The 19,100-nt window shown below is 36.8% G+C and overlaps 1 protein-coding gene across 1 annotated transcript; it reads right to left on the bottom strand.

Annotated features, from left to right (window-relative positions):
* Nucleotides 1–4,414: 4,414 nt before the first annotated feature.
* Fundc2 (FUN14 domain containing 2) lies at nucleotides 4,415–18,669 on the bottom strand. The gene is made up of 5 exons (XM_005342011.4): nucleotides 18,440–18,669; nucleotides 15,299–15,449; nucleotides 11,871–11,946; nucleotides 6,869–7,000; nucleotides 4,415–5,479 (listed from the first exon to the last, which is right to left on the bottom strand). The coding sequence occupies exons 1-5, from the start codon at nucleotides 18,567–18,569 to the stop codon at nucleotides 5,402–5,404; spliced, it is 567 nt and encodes a 188-aa protein (XP_005342068.1). The 5' UTR covers nucleotides 18,570–18,669; the 3' UTR covers nucleotides 4,415–5,401.
* Nucleotides 18,670–19,100: the final 431 nt, after the last annotated feature.

Consider the following 19,100-nt stretch of genomic DNA (forward strand, 5'->3'; position numbering starts at 1 on the left):
TCAGTACAAGTTACTAATGAATTCTCTTTAGCACTTGAATTCATACCACCAGTCATATGAGACATGAGGTGAAGACTCATGCCTCCAGGGTAACAAGTATAGATTACATGCTGAATTAACTCAAAACTTCCTTTAACCTAACTCCATACCTATTGTACTTCCAATAATACAAAATGTCCTTCTAGGTGCCAGTAGGAATATTTCTTTCTGCTTTTACATCCCCACCACAGTGCCTAGTCAGAAGAAGGTGCTTAATATTTTTTCACTCAGTGGCATGAAAGGCATAGAAATGATTTTTGTAATGTTTAGTGATCCCTAATTTATTGTGAATGAAGAAAAAATTCCATTGGAAGTCAGGCAAGCAGGAACAAAATAAAGTCTTAGATCATATACCTATTTTTTATATCCTTATAGTCAAAACCGCTCCAATAAATCCAGATATTAATTAATAAAAATCTACTGAATGAAGCCTGTTGACAATTGACAGCTACCTTATGGCCATCCACTTGGCTCAAATAGATACTAGAACTGTCATTGCCCCTCCTTCCAAAAAGAAAGATGACTTTATGAGCAAATTCTGATAGGTCCTTGATGATTAAATGCCATTATTATTTTAGGCCAACTGTTTCCTTTTTTTAACCTTTATTATTTTATTTATTTTTATGTGGTGCTGAGGATTGAACCCAGTGACTCACATGTCCTAGGCATGCCCTTTACCACTGAACTACAACCTCAGCCCCTAGGCAAACTGTTTCTTTAAAGCAGCATTTCTGAAAGTGTTTCTAGGAACAGTAATGAAAAAAAAATCTTTGGATATTTGGGGAATACTAGGTTAAACACAGGTAAACAGGTTTCTTTCCTGTTGGACTTTAGAGTTTTTCCTATGTTAATGTGAATTATGATTCTTTGGAAAGGACTATTGTATTGCCATTGTGAATCCAGTTTGCAGACAAGAGAAATGTTGCTTTAGAGATGTCTGGTCCACACACCAGGGAAGCAATGCTAAATTTCCATGAAATAATTTAAATAAACTCTCATGTTAATAGTAAAACAATTTAATAAAGCATTTTACAACTATAATGTTTACATCATCTATGGATCTAAATTACATTTAAAATTATCAATAGATTGTGGTGCCAAGATTTACATTACCATTACAAATCAAATAGATGGCTTTTCTGTGTTTTAGTTGTGGCCTTCGTAACAATGTCCCTCTGCTGCCAGGTATTTAGAGTTTTGAAAGATTCAAAACAATTTTCCTTCCTTTAAACAGATATATTGGAAGCCATTGGTTTAATCAATCTCATTCTCTTTAGCCATTATTATGATGTAGATAAAAATACAATAGCCATTAGAGAAGGTTTAACATTCAAATGTTTTTTATGTGATAGGAGCTGATATTAACAATGAAACTCAGTCTTCAGGGAAGTTGGAAACTATGATCTCCTCTATCTTAGAGATTTAAAAAAAGCACCACAGTACAATTCCCTTCCTTGCATCTACTCAAATTTTGTGAATTGTAATATCGTACTTTTGTTCGGTATGTAGCAGTTATCTCAAGTTGTAGGGCACTTAATTTATAATGATATTGAAGTCCTATTAAGTAGTCACATTAATAGCAGAACTATAATTTTATTAGTACCAGCTACCAATTCTTTTACTTCAGTGGCTCTCAGTCCTGGCTGCTCATTAGAAACATCTGCAACATTTTGAAACCTCAGGCTGCCACAACAGCACCCTAGACCACTGAAGTCAGAATCTCTAGGATGAAAACCAGGCATCAGTAGATTTTACAATTCTACAGATACACCCATGTGCAAAAAAGGTTGAGAAGCACTGTTCTCAATAATGATGTCATTTCTTAACATTTTAAAATTGTAAAAAGTTTTGGCAAGTCAAAAATGTGAAAAAAGTGCAACACTGTTTTCTTTAGAAAAATAGTTTGTAAATTCATGATTCCTTCAGAATAAAGGCATCACAGATACAAGCCACACTGTAAGATTTCTGGGAAATCAGGTCAAGAACTAAATTAGGTTTCCATCCTGTTTTCCAAGAGTTCACACTAATACTGTGTAAGTGACTATTGGGCAGAGAACCCTTTTTAGTTCTGGACCTAATTTCCAAGAAATCATACTGGACATGCATGACAGGGGATCAGAAAGGGGAACAGTCTAATTTTCCTACAGGATCGCATGTAGAAGTTTCCCTCATGGAAGAAACAGATCATCCAAAACACTGATACTCAAAAATTCTAAATCCATCTCTGTACTATTTTTTCAAGCAAAGACTCATGGTATTTTCCCAAACTGTAAAAAAAGTACAAGATGCAAATAAAAATTCAACCATTTTTTATGCCTATCTTTCTGGCAAACATTGATCAAAAGAATGAACAAAAAGCACATTAATAGTTAACCACACAGGAACTCTGCCTTTCAAAACCACAAACACCAGCCCTAAGGGAGTGTTAGCTAGAATTACATTAAACTCCTCCATCTTGAATATGTCTGGTCTTCTTCCAGAATCCACAAGATAGTAACTGTTCAGATCCAGAAGCTGAGTGGTGGGAGGTCCAAGCAAACAATGGCCATTTGGATGAAGGATAGTCTTGTTACCATATTATCAGAATGCCAGTAACACTTATGACAGTGGGGTTGCTCAAGCAGGTTTCCTTTGAGCTCAAGGTCAGCAAAGAGAATCAGAGCTTGGGGAGACTAGAAGCTTATGAGTCAAACCTTTCAAGCCCAAGCAGGCAGCTGCCAGAAACTGCCCCTGACCGCTAACCTCACTCCTTTGACTCTGGGGACAACCTCAGCAAAGAGACAAATGTTACAGCTCGGATCTAACAGGTCCCAAGTTTTCATCCTACCCTGTCCCATCCTGGGAGGGGCACTGCGTTGGAGGGCTGCCAGAGTAGTGAAAATGCAGTGCAGAGCTGTAGTGACCTGGGAAAGGGCAGGAGGTGCTGAAGGGCACAAATGGGGAAAGGGCTCTCTCAAGCCCCAGGACAAGGAGTTTTCACTACATGGGTCCACAAAGTTGAAGATTCAAGGATAATGTTCTGACATACCCACCAGCAGGAGGTGCCAAAACCCCAAACACATCCAAAACAAGTTTATCTGGCCATACATGTAGACAATGCTCACCATAAATACCAAAACCAGAGACCCTGGCATCAGAAAAAAGATGTAGGGAACAAGGGAAGAACATTATATATATATTATTGGAACTGTTACCAATAAATACACTCCAAGCAAAAATAAAGGAGGACCTATAAATTAAAAGAGACTTATACCATCCAAATGCAATATGGACCTTAAATTTTGATTTGAACTAAATGTGAAACACTTTTGAGATGGGGAAATATTGAACCAGATATTTGACATTAGAGAATTATTGATTTTTGACTTGATAATAAGGTATTGTACTTATGATTTTAAAAAGTACTTACCTTTTAACAATATATACTGAAATACAATAAAATGATTATTTGGTATTTGTTTTACAATAATTGGTTAGTTAAAATTTCATGGTGGTTTTACATGGGTGATAGATACATGGGGAAGTCAGTGTATTCTCTAATTTTATGTGTGTTTGAAAATTTCCATAATAAAAAGTGAAAATAATTTTTAAGTTCATGGAAAAAATATGTAGCAGAGAGGTGCTCATACCATTATGATTCGATGATTCATACATATTGCAAGCAAAATAACTTTGTTGCCTTAAATGTTACTGTAATTTAATGAGGAAAATGCAAATAGGTGAATTCTATAAAGTTCTACACATCCACTGGTAGTTTCAATTTTCAGATTCAATACATCATTCTCAAGATAGTTAAAAACTTTTTTTTGTAGTGGTGCTGAGGATTGAACCCAGGGCCTTGTACATGCTAGGTGAGCACTCTACCAAATGAGCTATATCCCCATTTTACATGGATTGACTGCAAGTTTTAAGATTTACATCTGAGTAAAACTAACCTTTAATAGTAAGTTTTTGTTCTAGAAGGTTAAAATTCATATATTCATCAAATACTCAGAACTTATTAAGTGCTAGGCCCTGTGACATAAAGATGAAGACAATGGAGAAGAAGAACATGCTGACAGGTACTGAAGGGCACAAATGGGGAAAGGGCTCTCAAGGCCTGGGACAAGGAGTTTTCACTTACCATCCAAAGCTGATATTCTAGTTAGAATTACAACAAAATGTGTTAAGTGTGTGTAAATTTTTAAAGAATAATTCTGAGAAATGGAGGGGTGTCATCAAGTGACACAGACTTCACTTGATGACAGAAATAATTCATTTCATGTGTGCTATCATTATTTTTCTTAATTCTGAATGTCTGGAAATGTTGCTTATTTAAAATTTTGGTTTAAGAGATATGAAAAATTGTACTGTATACATGTAATAAGAATTGTAATGCATTCCACTGTCATTTATTTTTAAAAAATCAACAAAAAATAAATAAAATTCTGGATTAAATGCTGCATTTCATACAAACTGGATAAAGAATTAGAATTGACAACGAGGATCTATGGCTACCCCTAATGCTGTGACACAGGAATAATACTTCACATTTCAAAGCACAAAGCCTTTTCTTTGAAATAAAAATCCAAGAGCTTCTTCCTTCTCCTAGCTAAATCATTCATTTTACCATAAATCAAATCTTTGGAAATAGCCATGAAATACATTATCTGATACGGTGGAAAACATTCCTGAATAGTATCTTAATGTTCTTAAATGATTTCTCTGACCACCCAACAATGTATTTCTAACAGCTGGTTTCCCTAAGAGATCTGCCTACCAAATACAATACCTTCAGTACAGCATATACCCTTTAGCATAAGTTCATTTCATATTCAGATTTCTGTCATTTATCATTCTTAGACTGCCATTTTTTGTCAGAATAATTATAACAGGTTTAAATAGCTTCTCTTTCTGTAATCTAAAACCAACTAGAAATAAAATACACACCAAGATACCAAAATCTTTCATGCTTAAAGGCAAATGTATTCAGTTCCTTCCCATGCAGCACATAAGTTAACTATCTGCTTCTTTTCCAAATCAAGTGTGGGACAACCTTTGAAGACCCATTCATGGCAAATGATCTTGCAATGTATTCTGGTATTTCATAAGGGAAAGGACATTTTTGCTGACCTACAGATTGACCAAGTGGGGAGTATACTGGGAGGAGAGCTAATGTCTAATGTCTCTTCCATCACCATCAAGCTCACAGCAGGCAGGGCCTGTATTAACTTGTACCAACAGATGCCTATAGAAGCCAATTCAGGTTTGACACAACAGGGAGGAAGGCATGGGAGAACAGGAGAGACTTGATGTCCTATGATGGAGTGTAGAGGCTGCTGATTAGAAAAAAATCAGAACAATGGAAGTGAAGTTGTCCTCCTTAGGATGCCATGCCAAGCAAAAAGCCTCCAAAAAATCCTCCAGTCACTAGAACATTCTTCTTCACAAATGACACAACCTGTGAATAAAAGATTTGGCACAATGAGTGAGTCAGCTGCTAAGAATGATAATATTAGGAATCATTTCTATTACTGTTGTTGATTAACAAGTGAGGTCCTTATTTCCTTAAACTCCCAAAGATTCCCACCATTCACCTACCTTCCTACAAAAGCTCCTATTCATCTGAGGCTCAGAACATACACTTAGGTACCCTTTATGGCTCCTTTGTCTATGTGCTATCAATCTCCTGACTACTTCCCTTAATACATCCTAATCATTTCTTGAACTCCAATGCAGTAGCTTTATCTGCCAACCATACAAGGGACTCACATCTTGGCATTCCCCATCATTCTACCATTCTATCCTTTTTGAACCAGTTTCCAAACCATCTGGTGTCCCCTCACTGCCACAATGCCTATGTCTTCCTGCCTCATTTCTGCTCTAATGCCTAACTTTTCCTAGATCTCATTTCCCTAAACAAAGCACTTAAAATAACTGCATTCATTTACTACTTTTACTTTATTTCTACTCATTCTTCAACTTGTTAGTTTTGCTTTCAACTCCACCAGCAAACTAAAACTCTTCTTCATGAAGTCATCTTATTGCTAAAAACTGAACTTATCTTCACCCAGCTTCTTAAATCAGACCACAAGTTGTATAATTCCCCATAGATGTCCTCCTCTGCCACATTCCACTATGGGCCAAAGTACCAACTGTCCCTTTAATGCTAGCCAATATAATTTAACCTGGCTTTTTGCAGTAGATCAGGGGTCAGAGAACTACAGCCCATGGTCCATATCTATTCTGCTATTTTAAATAAAGTTTTACTGCAACACAACCACATCCCCTTCTTTATATATCATCTATGGCTACTTTCACCCTACATAGTAGAGTTGAGTATTTGTGACAAAGACCATATGAGCAACAAAGCTGAAAATACTTACCATCTGGCCCTTTACAGAAAAAGTCTGTCAACCCCTCAGCTACTTACTTACTACTTACGTGTAGAACAAGCAGAGTATGGATGTTTCAGATATAAGCAGGCATGGAAATAAATTTAACTCAAAATGATCACACTGAAAATACATCCTTTAACATCCACTGTGGTGCCCCCATGTCTACATATCCGAGTTAACTACAAGTACTGTCTATATCACTTTGTACTTTCACTCACTGAAAAAGGTCAACAAATACTTCAATTATGTAGCTTTAAAAAATGCCTCTGAAATGCAGATATTCCAACTAAGGCTTAACTACACAATATAGCTCTTGTCTCATTACTCCAAATTCTTTTTAAGTTTTAAGCCATATCCATCACTGAGATACTGGCATATCTATCTACCCCATTTTATACATACAAAACTGTCTATATCCTTTATATACTGGATTTGAACAAAACAATTCTCACCTCTTCAGCTTTACTCTTGACCTCAGTTGGTATTTGGTTGCTCTTACGAATCTTCAGCTGTTCTTTGGCTTTTTTCATGTCCTTTTCTACTCGCTGCCAATCAACTTTAATATACCCAGTATGGTTTGCAAGCTATAGTTTGAACAATGACAAAACAAACATAAGCTCGTTATTCCTTTTTCTCAGAATAAATTACTTTCCATTTTTTCAGACAGCTGCTCTAGTTATTTGTGGGATGACATTCACTCAACATCTCTTTAGTATCGACCCTATATGAAATGTCCTATGTTTGGTACTAGAAATAGGCCCTCAATAGGCCGGTACGCAATGGCACATGCCTGTAATCCCTGCAGCTTGGGAGGCTGAGGCAGTAGGATCATGAGTTCAAAGCCAGCTTTAACAAAAAGCAAGGTGCTATGCAACTCAGTGAGACACTGTCTCTAAATAAAATACAAAATAGGGCTGAGGACGTGGCTCACTGGTCGAGTGCCCCTGAGTTCAAGCCCCAGTACTCCCCCACCAAAAAAAAAGAAATAGGTCCTCAATAACTGCTGGCAATTTTTTTACTTATACTCTTGTCCCTTTACACAGTTTTAAGTTAGCTTAAAAACTAAGATGATAAAATGAAAATCAATGTTGACAGGTGTGTGAAAACAACTCTTAAAAAATTTTTATTGGTATGCTATACATAAAAGTGGGATTCATTGTTACACATTCATACATGCACAGAATATAATAATATAATTTAGTAAGTTTTATACCCTAGTGCCTCTCCTTGATCTCCCTTCCTCTTTCCTCTTGGTCTCCTATCTAGTGAAAACAATTTTTTAAAAACTATTTTTTTAGTTATACATTGACACAATATCTTTATTTTGTTTGTTTATTTTTATGTGGTGCTAAGAATAGAACCCAGGGTCTCTCACATGTGAGGCAAGCAAGCTATCACTGAGCCACAACCCCAGCCCCACAATTTTATCAAAGAATTGTAAATAGGATAAAATTAATTCAACTATGTAGTTGTCTGATGGGTTAGTTTCTTTCAAGGAATGAAGACAATGACTGTAGCTATCCCCAACAATATTATTTCTATTTATCAAAATTTTTATATGTCATCTAAAACTGAAACTCTTCACCCTTCTAATGTTTCCTCCAGCTGCTTATTTTCTTCTCATCCCTATTTAATGACACCATCAGCCAACCTAGTCACCCAAACAGGCTGGAGAAAATATGCGCTATCACAAAACATTAATACTCATAAAATATTATTTTAGAGATAGTTAAAAAAACCACTTGAAAAATCCATAAAGATAATTTACAAAATAAGATGGCAAAAAAGGAAAAAATTCAACTTCAGAAGTAATGAAGGAAATTAAAATTAAAATAAGAAGTCAGCCACCTATAATTTTGCAGGGGGTAGGGCTTACCAGGGATTGAACCCAGGAACACTTTATCACTGAGCCACATTGCAAGCCCTTTTCATTTTTTGAGACAGTCTCACTAAATTGCTAAGGCTGGCTTTGAACTTGTGGATCTCCTGTCTCAACCTCCTGAGCTGTTGTGATTGCAGGCATGTGCCACAGTGCCTGGTGAGCTACTTACAATTTTTATCAGATTGGAGAAAATTATAAGATTGAAAATATCCTGTGTTAGTGAGGATGTAGGAAAGCAGACACTGTTATTATGTTCTGAGGGTGTTCACTGGAGACTTTAAAAATATTTTTTGGTGTTGTAGGTGGACAGAATGCCTTATTTGTTTAGTTTCATATGGAGCTGAGGATCAAACCCAGCCTCACACACGCTAGGCAAGTGCTCTACCACTGGGCTACAGCCCCAGCCCCTCAGTGGACACTTTTAAGAGAATAACTTGGCGTTATCTACCAACACTGAATCTCCATATGCTGTTATTTATATTATGGTAGGTTTACTTGTTATAGGCATAACTGGAAATAACTCACAAGTCTATCAGTAGGGGAAAGGATAAACAAATTATGTCATGTTTACACAATAAATATTACTTAGTACTAAAAAGAATAAAGCTATTTATAGTAGCAACAGAGTTGAATATCAAAAATTGTATGCTAAATGAAGGCTCCAGTTCATTTCACCCAGTTCCTCCCACAGAATCCTCTTATTACACCAACAGAATACATAGAATAGCTATTTGAGGACTATAACAAGAAAAGAACAGCACACAGACTGGAAAAGACCAGAATTCAAAGTACCACCAAATTTGTTATGTTTCCTGTTTTGTCTGCAGTCCCATCTGGCCTCTCCTTGAAGACATGAAAACATCTGACAAAATTCAATACACATTAATGATAAAACTCTCAGTGAAAGTAGAAATAGAGGGAAACTTCTTCAACTGGATAAAAAACATCTACAAAACCCCTATAACTAACATTGTAAAAAATGTTAAATAATGAATGCTGAGGCAAGGCAAAGAGTCCATCTCTCCATTTCTACTCAGCATCATGCCAGAAGTGAAGTCATACTCAATGCAATAGACAAGAAAAAATAGGAAGGCATCCAGATTGAAAAGGTAGAAGCCACAATATCCCTGTGTAGAGATATCTTTGTCTACACAGGGGATCTCAAAGAATTCAACAAAAAAATCTCAAAGAATTCAACAAAAACCCAGAAATTCCTCAAGTTAAAAAAGTGAGTTTAGCAAGGTCACAGGATACAAGATCAACATACAAAAGCAACTGAATTTCCCTATGATAGCAATTTGAACTGGAAGTGGAAATTTTAAAATGATGTACAGTAGCTGCAAAAATATTAAATACTACACATAAATCCAGCAAAAATGTACAGGTGTTCTATATGCTGAAAACCACAAAATGCAAAGAAAGAACTCAAAGACAATCCAAATACATGGAAAGGCATGCTGTGTGCGTGAAACACAATACCAGTAGGATTTTTATAGATATAAAGCAGGTTCTAAAATTTATATGGAAAGGAAAGGAACTAGAGTAACCCAAATAATTTTGAAAAAGAGCAGAACTGGAAAAATCATACTACCTGATTTTAATATTTGCTATAATATTACAGCAGTCAAGACACAGTATGGTACTGAAGAAGAGAGACACATACAGATCAATGGACTAGAATAAAATGCATAGAAACAGACTACACAAATAAACAATGATTTTTTTTAACAAAAGTGTAAAAGAGTTAATGGAGGTAGGTGAAGTGTCCCACAAGACCAAGCCACGACTATGAGATGTCTCTGTGCTCTCAACTTGCATGACTGGTAAAATGCACTGAAGGATTTAAAAAAACAAAACTGTGAAAAGAAGCACCTCTACTGACAAAGCATCATGATCCTCACTGCAAAGGAGAAACACTGAAGTCCAGTCCACCAGGGCAAACAGGAAATTGGATATGTTGATAAGTGGCACATTAATCAGTCATGGGTATTGTTGCTGTGTATTGACTGAAATCTGGCTGGAAAGCTGCAAGAAGTAACTGAAACAATTTTTAGCTTGGTAAAAAAACAAGAAGCAATTAAATTCACAAATACTATCAAGTAAAAATATCATTGTTCATAGATGGTATATTTTTATACATAAAGCCTCAAAGAATCTCATACAAATCAAATAAGAGGCATCAGCAAGGTGGTTGGCTATCAGGGTAACATAAAATATCAACTGCATTTCAACATATGAGTTAGAACATGCAATTTTAAAATTTTTATCATATACAAGAATGACTAGAGCTATAAGATATCTAGAAATAAAACCAAATCACAGGATGTACTAGAATGAAAAAAAAAGAGACAGACACAGAGGCTCAGCCAGCCTACTCATCTGATTCTAGCCACCATTTGCCATGATTGCCATGCCAACCATATGAGATCCTGAGCCACAGCACTCACCTTAACCCTTGCCAAACTCCTGACTTCTCATTATCCATGAGAGAGAACAAAATGATTGTTGTCTGAAGCCATTAGGTTTGAAGGGGTATGTTATGCAGCAGTACTATACCTCAACCAAGCCTCAGCCAGTTACTAACTTTCTTCTTCCACACATTAAATTTTCACTTGACCTGTCTGGAAAACTCACTGCAATTATGATTCTTTTTTTTTTAAACCAGATAAGTACACTGTAGTTGGACATGATGCCTTTATTGTATTTATTTATTTTTATGTGGTACTGAGGATTGAACCCAAGGCTCACACGTGCTAGATGAACGCTATACCGCTGAGCCACAATCCCAGTCCATGCAATTATGATTGTAGTACAGAACTTACCTTGCCAAAATTAAGGATGCCAATTCTTGGAGGAAACAAAGGGCTGTGATTTCAGATACCTGCATGTTCAACAAGTTATGGCTCCTACAGAGTAGCAATTCTCACATACAGATGCACGTTAGCGTCATATTGCGGGTTTTAAATATTCTGCTATCAGGCCATGCCAACCTTCAATGAAATCAGACCTACTTACAAGCATCATTGTTTTTTTTTTATTAACTACAAGGTGATTACGATATGAAATCAAGTTTGAACACCAATGCTATAGAACTTACAAAATTAAATAGCGATTTTTTTGTTGTTTTTAGAGAAGCTATTCCTTATTTCTTTCCTTAGACTGAGAGAACCCACATTCACTGGTTCTGAAAACTGTGGGCTCTAACAGGGAGCTCAATGTCCCCAATGTTAAAGCTGAATATATTACCCTATGAGAATAAATTATATCACAGGGAACTTATGCTACATTGTGTATTTTTGAAATCACATATATTTAATATTTCAGTAATTCTTAAGGAAGCTATAAAGAATATGCACTTCTGTCCTATGTTATGAGGAAATAGAATGTGAGTAGGACTTGATAAAATTTGACTCAAATAGTTACTAGCATTTAAAATATTACATAAAAATAAGGTGTAAAAGCTATTCTAGCATAATATAGCCAGGACTTCACTACAACCCTTCACACAACATTCCTCAATGGGCATACACAGAATTCCCATACATCTAGGAATATTCCATATATATACAGACCTGAAGGAGAAAAAATCCGCCTCCCACAGCTGTTGCAGCCAATTTTCCAACCTTCTGGAAGATGAAACCAGTGCACCTACAAGAACCAAACCAACATCAGATGAGTAGACACACTGTCGGATGTACACAAAAATGCATTTCTGATCATGGTCATATTTTCCTTACCTTGAGTTGATCTACCTCCTGCCTACCCCCTACAGAAAGGCAGTCCCAAAGGAAGCATGACATAAAGAAATAAAATCCTGACTGACTAAAAAGATGGAGGCAGAAGCAACACAGAAGAGAAATGTTGCTGGACTAGATTCGGGGACAGAGTGACAGCAGGGTAAAAAGGATAGGATTTTGTCCCAAAAGACTATTTGGACAATAAGTAGCATTTTTATGGTATGAAAAGAAGAGGACCATAGGAAAAGGTAGGTAAGGGGAGGGGAAAATATAATGCTATTTTGTAAATGCAGAATGTGAAATGTCCATGAACCTGAGTGGTTACCTCCAGTTGCCAGTTTAATATAACTATTTTATTTGTTTCTTTATTATTGTCTATCATTCTGCCTCCACCTTCATTAAGACATAAGCTTCAAGGGGGCAGAGATTTTATCTAGCTACTGTGAATCCTGCTACAATGATCGCTGTAGTGCAAACATCTCTGACAGACTGATTTCATTTCCTTTGTATGTGTAACTAGTACTGGGATTGCTGAATCATATTGTTATTCTATGTTTAATATGTGAAGAACTTGCATATAGTTTGTACATGTAATTGTATAAATTAATGGGTTTCAATGTTGCACTGCCATCCATGTATATATCAAGCTTTCATCATGTCCTTCCCTTTTCCTCACTCCCCTTGACTGCCTTTTCACACCCTAATACTCCCTCTTCAACTTTAGGTTATCATTGTATGGTTATTTTTATTTATTTGACTTTTAGTTTCCTCCTATGAGAGAAAACATTTGCTAATTGTTTTTCTGTGAATGACTTATTAAACTTAACACAGTGTCCCCAGTTCTAGGCAAATAGCAGGATTTTATTCTTTATGGTTGAATAATAGCCATGATGTTTATATAATGTATTTTTTACCATTCATCTACCACTGTGAATATACACCATCTTTTCTTTATTCATTCATCTGTTGATGGGTACCTGGACTATTTCCATATCTTGTTATACACATAGGTATGTAGATATCTCTTTGTATGCTGACTTCATATCCTTAGGCTATATATCCAGTAACGGTACAGCTGATCATATGGTAGTTCTATTTTCAGTTTTCTGAGAAAACTCCATACTGTTTTCCATAATGTCTGTACAGTTACCAACAGACTATGTACCCTTTTCTCTATAGGACTGACAGCATTTTAACTTTGTCTTTTTGATGACAGCCATTCTAACTGAGGTTCATATGAGCATTGCTTGTAACAGTCAAAACAAGTCCAATACCAGTCATAGACTAGATAAATATACCATGCCATGTTCGCACAATGCAACTATAAATACAAATGAAAATGAAGAAACTATAACTACATACAACATGGATGAATATACAAAACACTGATTGAACAAGAAAAAAAAAAGAACCAAAAAATACATACTGCTGGGGAGGATGAAACAGGAGGATCGTGAGTTCAAAGCCAGCCTCAGCAACAGTGAGGCACTAAGCAACTCAGTGAGATCCTGTGTCTAAATAAAACACAAAATAGGGCTGGGGATGTGGCTCAGTGGTCGAGTGCCCCTGAGTTCAATCCCTGGTACCAAAAAAAAAAAAAAAAAAAAGAAAAAGAAAGGAAATAACTCAACAATTATTCTAGTTATCTTTGAACTTGTGATCCTCTCAAGCTGCCACATTTAAAAAAAATATTTATTTTTTAGTTGTAGTTGGACACAATACATTTATTTTATTTATTTATATGTGTTGCTGAGGATCAAACCCAGGGCCTCACATGTGCTAGGCAAGTGCTCTACTGCTGAGCCACAACCCCAGCCCCCACATTTTTTTTAACCTGAGTAGTTGTTACATAGTTTACTCTCTCATTTTTCTTTTTTTGCTATTAGAGACGTATTTATTCTCAACACAAAAAAATGATAAATGTCTGAGGTAGCAGATATGCCAATTAGTATGATCTAATCATTACACATTGCATGTGTGTTGAAATGTCTTGTTGTATCCCATAAATATGCATAATTACTATGTGTCAATTAAAAATATAGATTGTAAATAAAAATAATAAAAGATTTAGTAATGTTCTGTAATATTATATTTACAAGAAAAACAAAAACTGAAACATAAGAAAGTATCTTTGGTACACTCAGCCTTTCATATCTAAGAGTTCTCCACTGAGGGATTGAAAATATTTGAAAAAAAAATCTGTACTGAACATATACAGACTTTTTTCCTTGTCATTATTCCCTAAACAATAAAGAATAACAACTATTTATATGTGTATTATCTCAGGTATAAAAGTAATTTAGAAATTATTTAAAATATACATGAGGATGTACATAGGTTAAATGTGAATATCATTTTATATAAAAGACTTGAGCATCCACAGACTTTGATCCATGAGGGATCCTGGAATTAATCCTCCATACGAGTTGACTCCCTATTTGTGAAAATGAACGCTTACCATGTACACTGTTCTATAGTTGTGTTAGATTGTATAATAAGATTTTTCAAATATAAAGAGTTTCTGAAATTGAAGGATTCAATATACACTTACTAAATTTCCTATTAACACGAAAGGGAGGGGGATAAGAAAAGTAAGACAGACAGTGGAATGAATCCAAAATAATTTTTCTATGTACTTATATATTAACACACCATAGTGAATCCCACCATCATTTACATCCTTAAGAATGGTGGTCGCTAGGCACATGGTGGTGCTTGCCTGTAAGCGCAGTGGCTCAGGAGGCTGAGGCAGGAGGATCATGAGTTCAAAGCCAGCCTCAGCAACATGAAGATACTAGGTAACTGAATGAGACCTTGTTTCTAAATAAAATACAAAACAGGGCTGGGGATGTGGCTCAGTGGTTGAGTGCCCATGAGTTCAATCCCCAGTATCCCCCCCCCAAAAAAACAATTGGGTCCTAACTAGAATAAGATATATTCCATGGTTGTAAATTATAACATAATGAATCATATTGTCGTATATAAAAGTAAAAGAACATATATATACATATATATGACAAATGAAAACATAATTTGTGTCACATTATCATCTGACAGCTAATAAATGGTTAGCTCCTTGTTGTATCAATAGCTATATTGCCTTGGGCAAATGAATCTTTCTGAGCCTCAGTTTCTGTAAAATTTCAGAGGCTGACCAATTTTGCCAAAGTCAAATGTACTTTCATTAATTAGAGAAGATGGCTCCTATAACTGCAATACCAAATCATGCACAAAAGACACTGGATATCTTTCACATCACTTACCATCCAGTGACACCTCCAATTAACAGCTGGGTTGCCACGCTATACTTTTCAGCTGAAGGCCCAGATTCCTGCCCAAACAGTTTGCGCCACCATGGTTGCTTTTTAGCAAATTCTGCAAGGTCCAGCGACTCAAAATTTCCCTCAAAGCTACCTACAAGAATTAACATGCAAAATAAGAAAATATTCATTTTAAAGTGAATCATTACCATTTTAAACTAGATTAAGAGATCTTTGTTTTGTTTTTGTAACTGATAAACTGGTTCAAAATTTATATGAAAGTGCACAAGGACAGAATAGTGTTTTGGTTACTATGGCTGTACAATAAATTACGACAAACTGGGATAGTAGTGCATTCCTGTAATCCCAGCAGCTTGGGAGGCTTCAGACAAGAGGATCACAAATTCAAAGTCAGCCTCAAAAACTTAGGGGGGAAGTAAGCAATTTAGCAAGGCTTTGTGTCCAATTTTAAAAATGAAAATAAAAAAGTTGCGGATGTGGCTCAGTGGTTAAACCTCCTGAGGTCAATCCCTGATACCAAAGAAAACAAACAAAACACACACAGAACTATAACCATTTATTATGCTCTCAGATTCTATGGGTCAGACTTTCAGCCATGCCATTAAGACTTGTCTCTTGTTTTGTGAGGTCTGATATTTTAGCTAGGAAAGTTTGTTGTTAAGTGCCCTTAAACTTGTGAGACTCCTGCCTCAACTTTTTGAGTAGCTGGGATTACTGGCCTGTGCCACCATGGAACCTGAAAAGAAGAAAATTTAAGGAATTTCAAAACTTATTATAAGGGCACACTACAATTTACAACTACCCAATTTCAAGATTTATAAAAGTGTAGTATTCAATACCCTGTTTAACTGATCTAAGGATACACAAATATACCAGTGAAAGAGAACACCACATCCAGAAATAGATTCACACATTCTGTCATATTATTTTTAGTAACAAAGAACTAAGGTAACTCAATGGGATAGAGTGAGTTTTCTTAACATATTGTGTTAGACCTAGTAAATATTAATATTTAAAAAACAAAAGAATTTTAAGTTGTAGTTTGTACTATATATAAAATAAAAATTCAAGAACTAATTGAAGGCTGGGCATAGTGGCACATGCCTGTAATTCCAGCAATTTGGGAGAGTGAGGTAGGCAGATTGGAAGTTCAAGGCCAGCTTCATCAAGTTAGGGAGACCTGTCTGAAAATAAAAAGTAAAAAGGGTAGTGTTGTTGGTCAGTGGTAGGTTATCCTTTGGTTTTATTTTCAGTAGTGAAAAAAAATTAATTCAGGATAGATTGTGTATCACAATTTAGCAGAGCCATAATATGGATGAGTGAAGAAGCAGATCCTGTAAGATCTTAACAGTAATTAAATTTGTATAATATAACAAGAAAACATTACTGTTTAAGAAGAAATGATCAGTGAAAATCAATGAGTTTTGAGGTTTTCTTACAATGTGTTTTTACCAAGCTCCTAAGGTCAATAATTAGTTCTAGTTAAAAGGGGGATAAAGGGGCTGGGATTGTGGTTCAGTGGTAGAGCACTCATGTAGCATGTGTGAGGCCCTGGGTTTGATCCTCAGCACTACATAAAAATAAATAAATAAAGGTATTGTGTCCACATACAACTAAAAGAATATATATTAAAATAAATAAAGGTATCACATCCATCTAAAACTAAAAAAAATCTTTTTTAATTTCTTGTCTTCTAGTTTTGTATATAACTCTTCCCGAACTAAAATTAACTTGTTATAATTCACAAAACTCTTTGATTTTAATGAGGGAAGAATTTTTAAAAAATGTTTTAAAATGGGGGGGATTAAATTAGGGAACTGTGGGGTTTATCTAATTTCTTTTAGACATTCATGAAACATGGCTATTCATCAAATAGTAGCCATGTTTATTATCATGTGATCATCAGCATGACAAAGATTGTAATGTGTGTGAATCTCAAAATTTTTCACTTTAGGTGTGGTGGCACACGCCTGTAATCTCAGTGGCTCAGGAGGCTTGAGGCAGGATGATCACGAGTTCAAAGTGAGTCTCAGCAACTTACGAACGTGCTAAGCAACTTAGTGAGACTCTGTAAATAATATACAACATAGTGCTGGGTATGTGGCTCAGTGGTTGAGTGTCCCTGAGTTCAATTCCCAGTATCCCCCTTTAAAAAAATTCACAAAAGCATCCCTAAGTAGCATTATCTGATCAAGGTGTACATTTTAAGTGAGTGCCTGCAGTTTGTTTTGCAAGACAACAATGGTCAACTGCTTGGAGTCACCTAAATTAAGTGGTGTTGATAAATGCTTAATTATTGGCTTTAGGTAGGAATTCATTTATAGTACATACCAATTTCTATGGTGTATTTGTTGAGCATAAATTGTGACATTACTGAAACCAGTACTGGGAAGAAATGCACATATAAAATAGATGTAAATTACTGAAGGGGCATAGATAACTGTAAAATATGGTAAATAATGAGATGATGAGGTTTGAGTACTTTCATTTTAATACAGTATCCCCAATATTTTTTCCCTAAAAAACACGGTCTTGCTAAATTGTGAGGGTGGTTTTGAACTTGCAATGCTCCTGCTTCAGTGTCTCGAGTCCCTGGAATTATAGTCGTGCACCACCAAGCCCTGTTACTGCAAATCATGTTAAGGTAAGGTCCCTGTTAGTAAATTGACTAAACGGAGTATTTGAAAGTAATATGTCATATGTCGTTCTTTTTTGAAAAACCATAAATAACGCAGATGGGGAGGCCCGAATGAAAATGACACCCGCCCAACATTTAATATGAACGTCCAAAGGGACAAAGAGGCTATTCTCGAGGGAATGGAACGCTTCCGACAACAGGGACGGAATGTCTCCAGGACTCAGCAGTTGGGAGCGGTACCGGAAGTCTGCACGAGCACGCCACGAAAACAACATCCCAGGCAGTTCAGCCCCAGCCCAGCGCGTGACCTTGGCCGGACTTTGGAGTGACTGGGCCGGGGGAGGGTCATGGCGCCTTATCCTTCCCCTAGCCACTAGGGTCCCCTGGGGAGCTCGTCACGGGCTGGCAGGCGCGGAGCCCTCCCACTTCCAGAGCCCTGGAAGGCGGCTCCCCAAGGCGCAGCTCGCGCGCGCACCAGCCCTTACCTTGACTGGACGCAGCCATTTCGGCGAGCACTTCTCGCGAGGCCACTCGCAGAGGATCGGCGCGGCAGGACGCGGAGTACCGCGCTGGTGTGGTTAGCAAGCTTCCGGCACGTGGGGCAGATGTTTCCATTCCCACGGCGGCAGCGGAAGAGGGCGGGCTAGGCGCGGCAGCACCTGCCCGCCCCCTTAACAGCTGCGTCACAAGGCTCTGCGGTCGGCGTCACAAGCCCCATAGCCCCGCCCAAATGACTTGCGCAGATACGCTTCCGCAAAAACCCTCTTCGCTCCGGTAACCACCATGCTACCCTTCCCTAATAAGAATATTTCACCCGAAACTGGACATGGTTATAAAAAGGCCTGGAGACGTGGCTCTGTGGCAAAGCACTCTGGGCTCAATTCCCAGTACCCCCGCCCCCCCAACTTTTTTCACCCAAAGCTGTGCTCGTCTAGTTTGTAATCACTGACCACATATCTGCTCGATGTATCATCTCCTCAGATATGCCCACAACTGTTTCAAGGTGGAAAACACAATTTACACATTTAAAACATTCCAATCACAACATACTTATGTGTCTTAACTACTACTTATTGTCTCCTTCTATTTTTCTTTGCTGTGCACCCGCTGCCTACAACAATCTCTGTTTAGGACAAATGGGTATTG

The sequence above is a fragment of the Ictidomys tridecemlineatus genome, chromosome X (genome assembly GCF_052094955.1).
Source record: "Ictidomys tridecemlineatus isolate mIctTri1 chromosome X, mIctTri1.hap1, whole genome shotgun sequence".
NCBI classification, from domain to species: domain Eukaryota; kingdom Metazoa; phylum Chordata; class Mammalia; order Rodentia; family Sciuridae; genus Ictidomys; species Ictidomys tridecemlineatus.

Bases quoted from the DNA above. Each gene is read 5' to 3' on its own strand.
- Fundc2 (XM_005342011.4), bottom strand. From the start codon at position 18,569: ATGGAAACATCTGCCCCACGTGCCGGAAGCTTGCTAACCACACCAGCG. The intron at 11,947-15,298 runs GTAAGTGATGTG...TGGTTCTTGTAG, and splicing joins ATTGGAGGTGTCACTGGATG to GTGCACTGGTTTCATCTTCC. The intron at 7,001-11,870 runs GTCTGTATATAT...TTCAAACTATAG, and splicing joins GCGGATTTTTTCTCCTTCAG to CTTGCAAACCATACTGGGTA.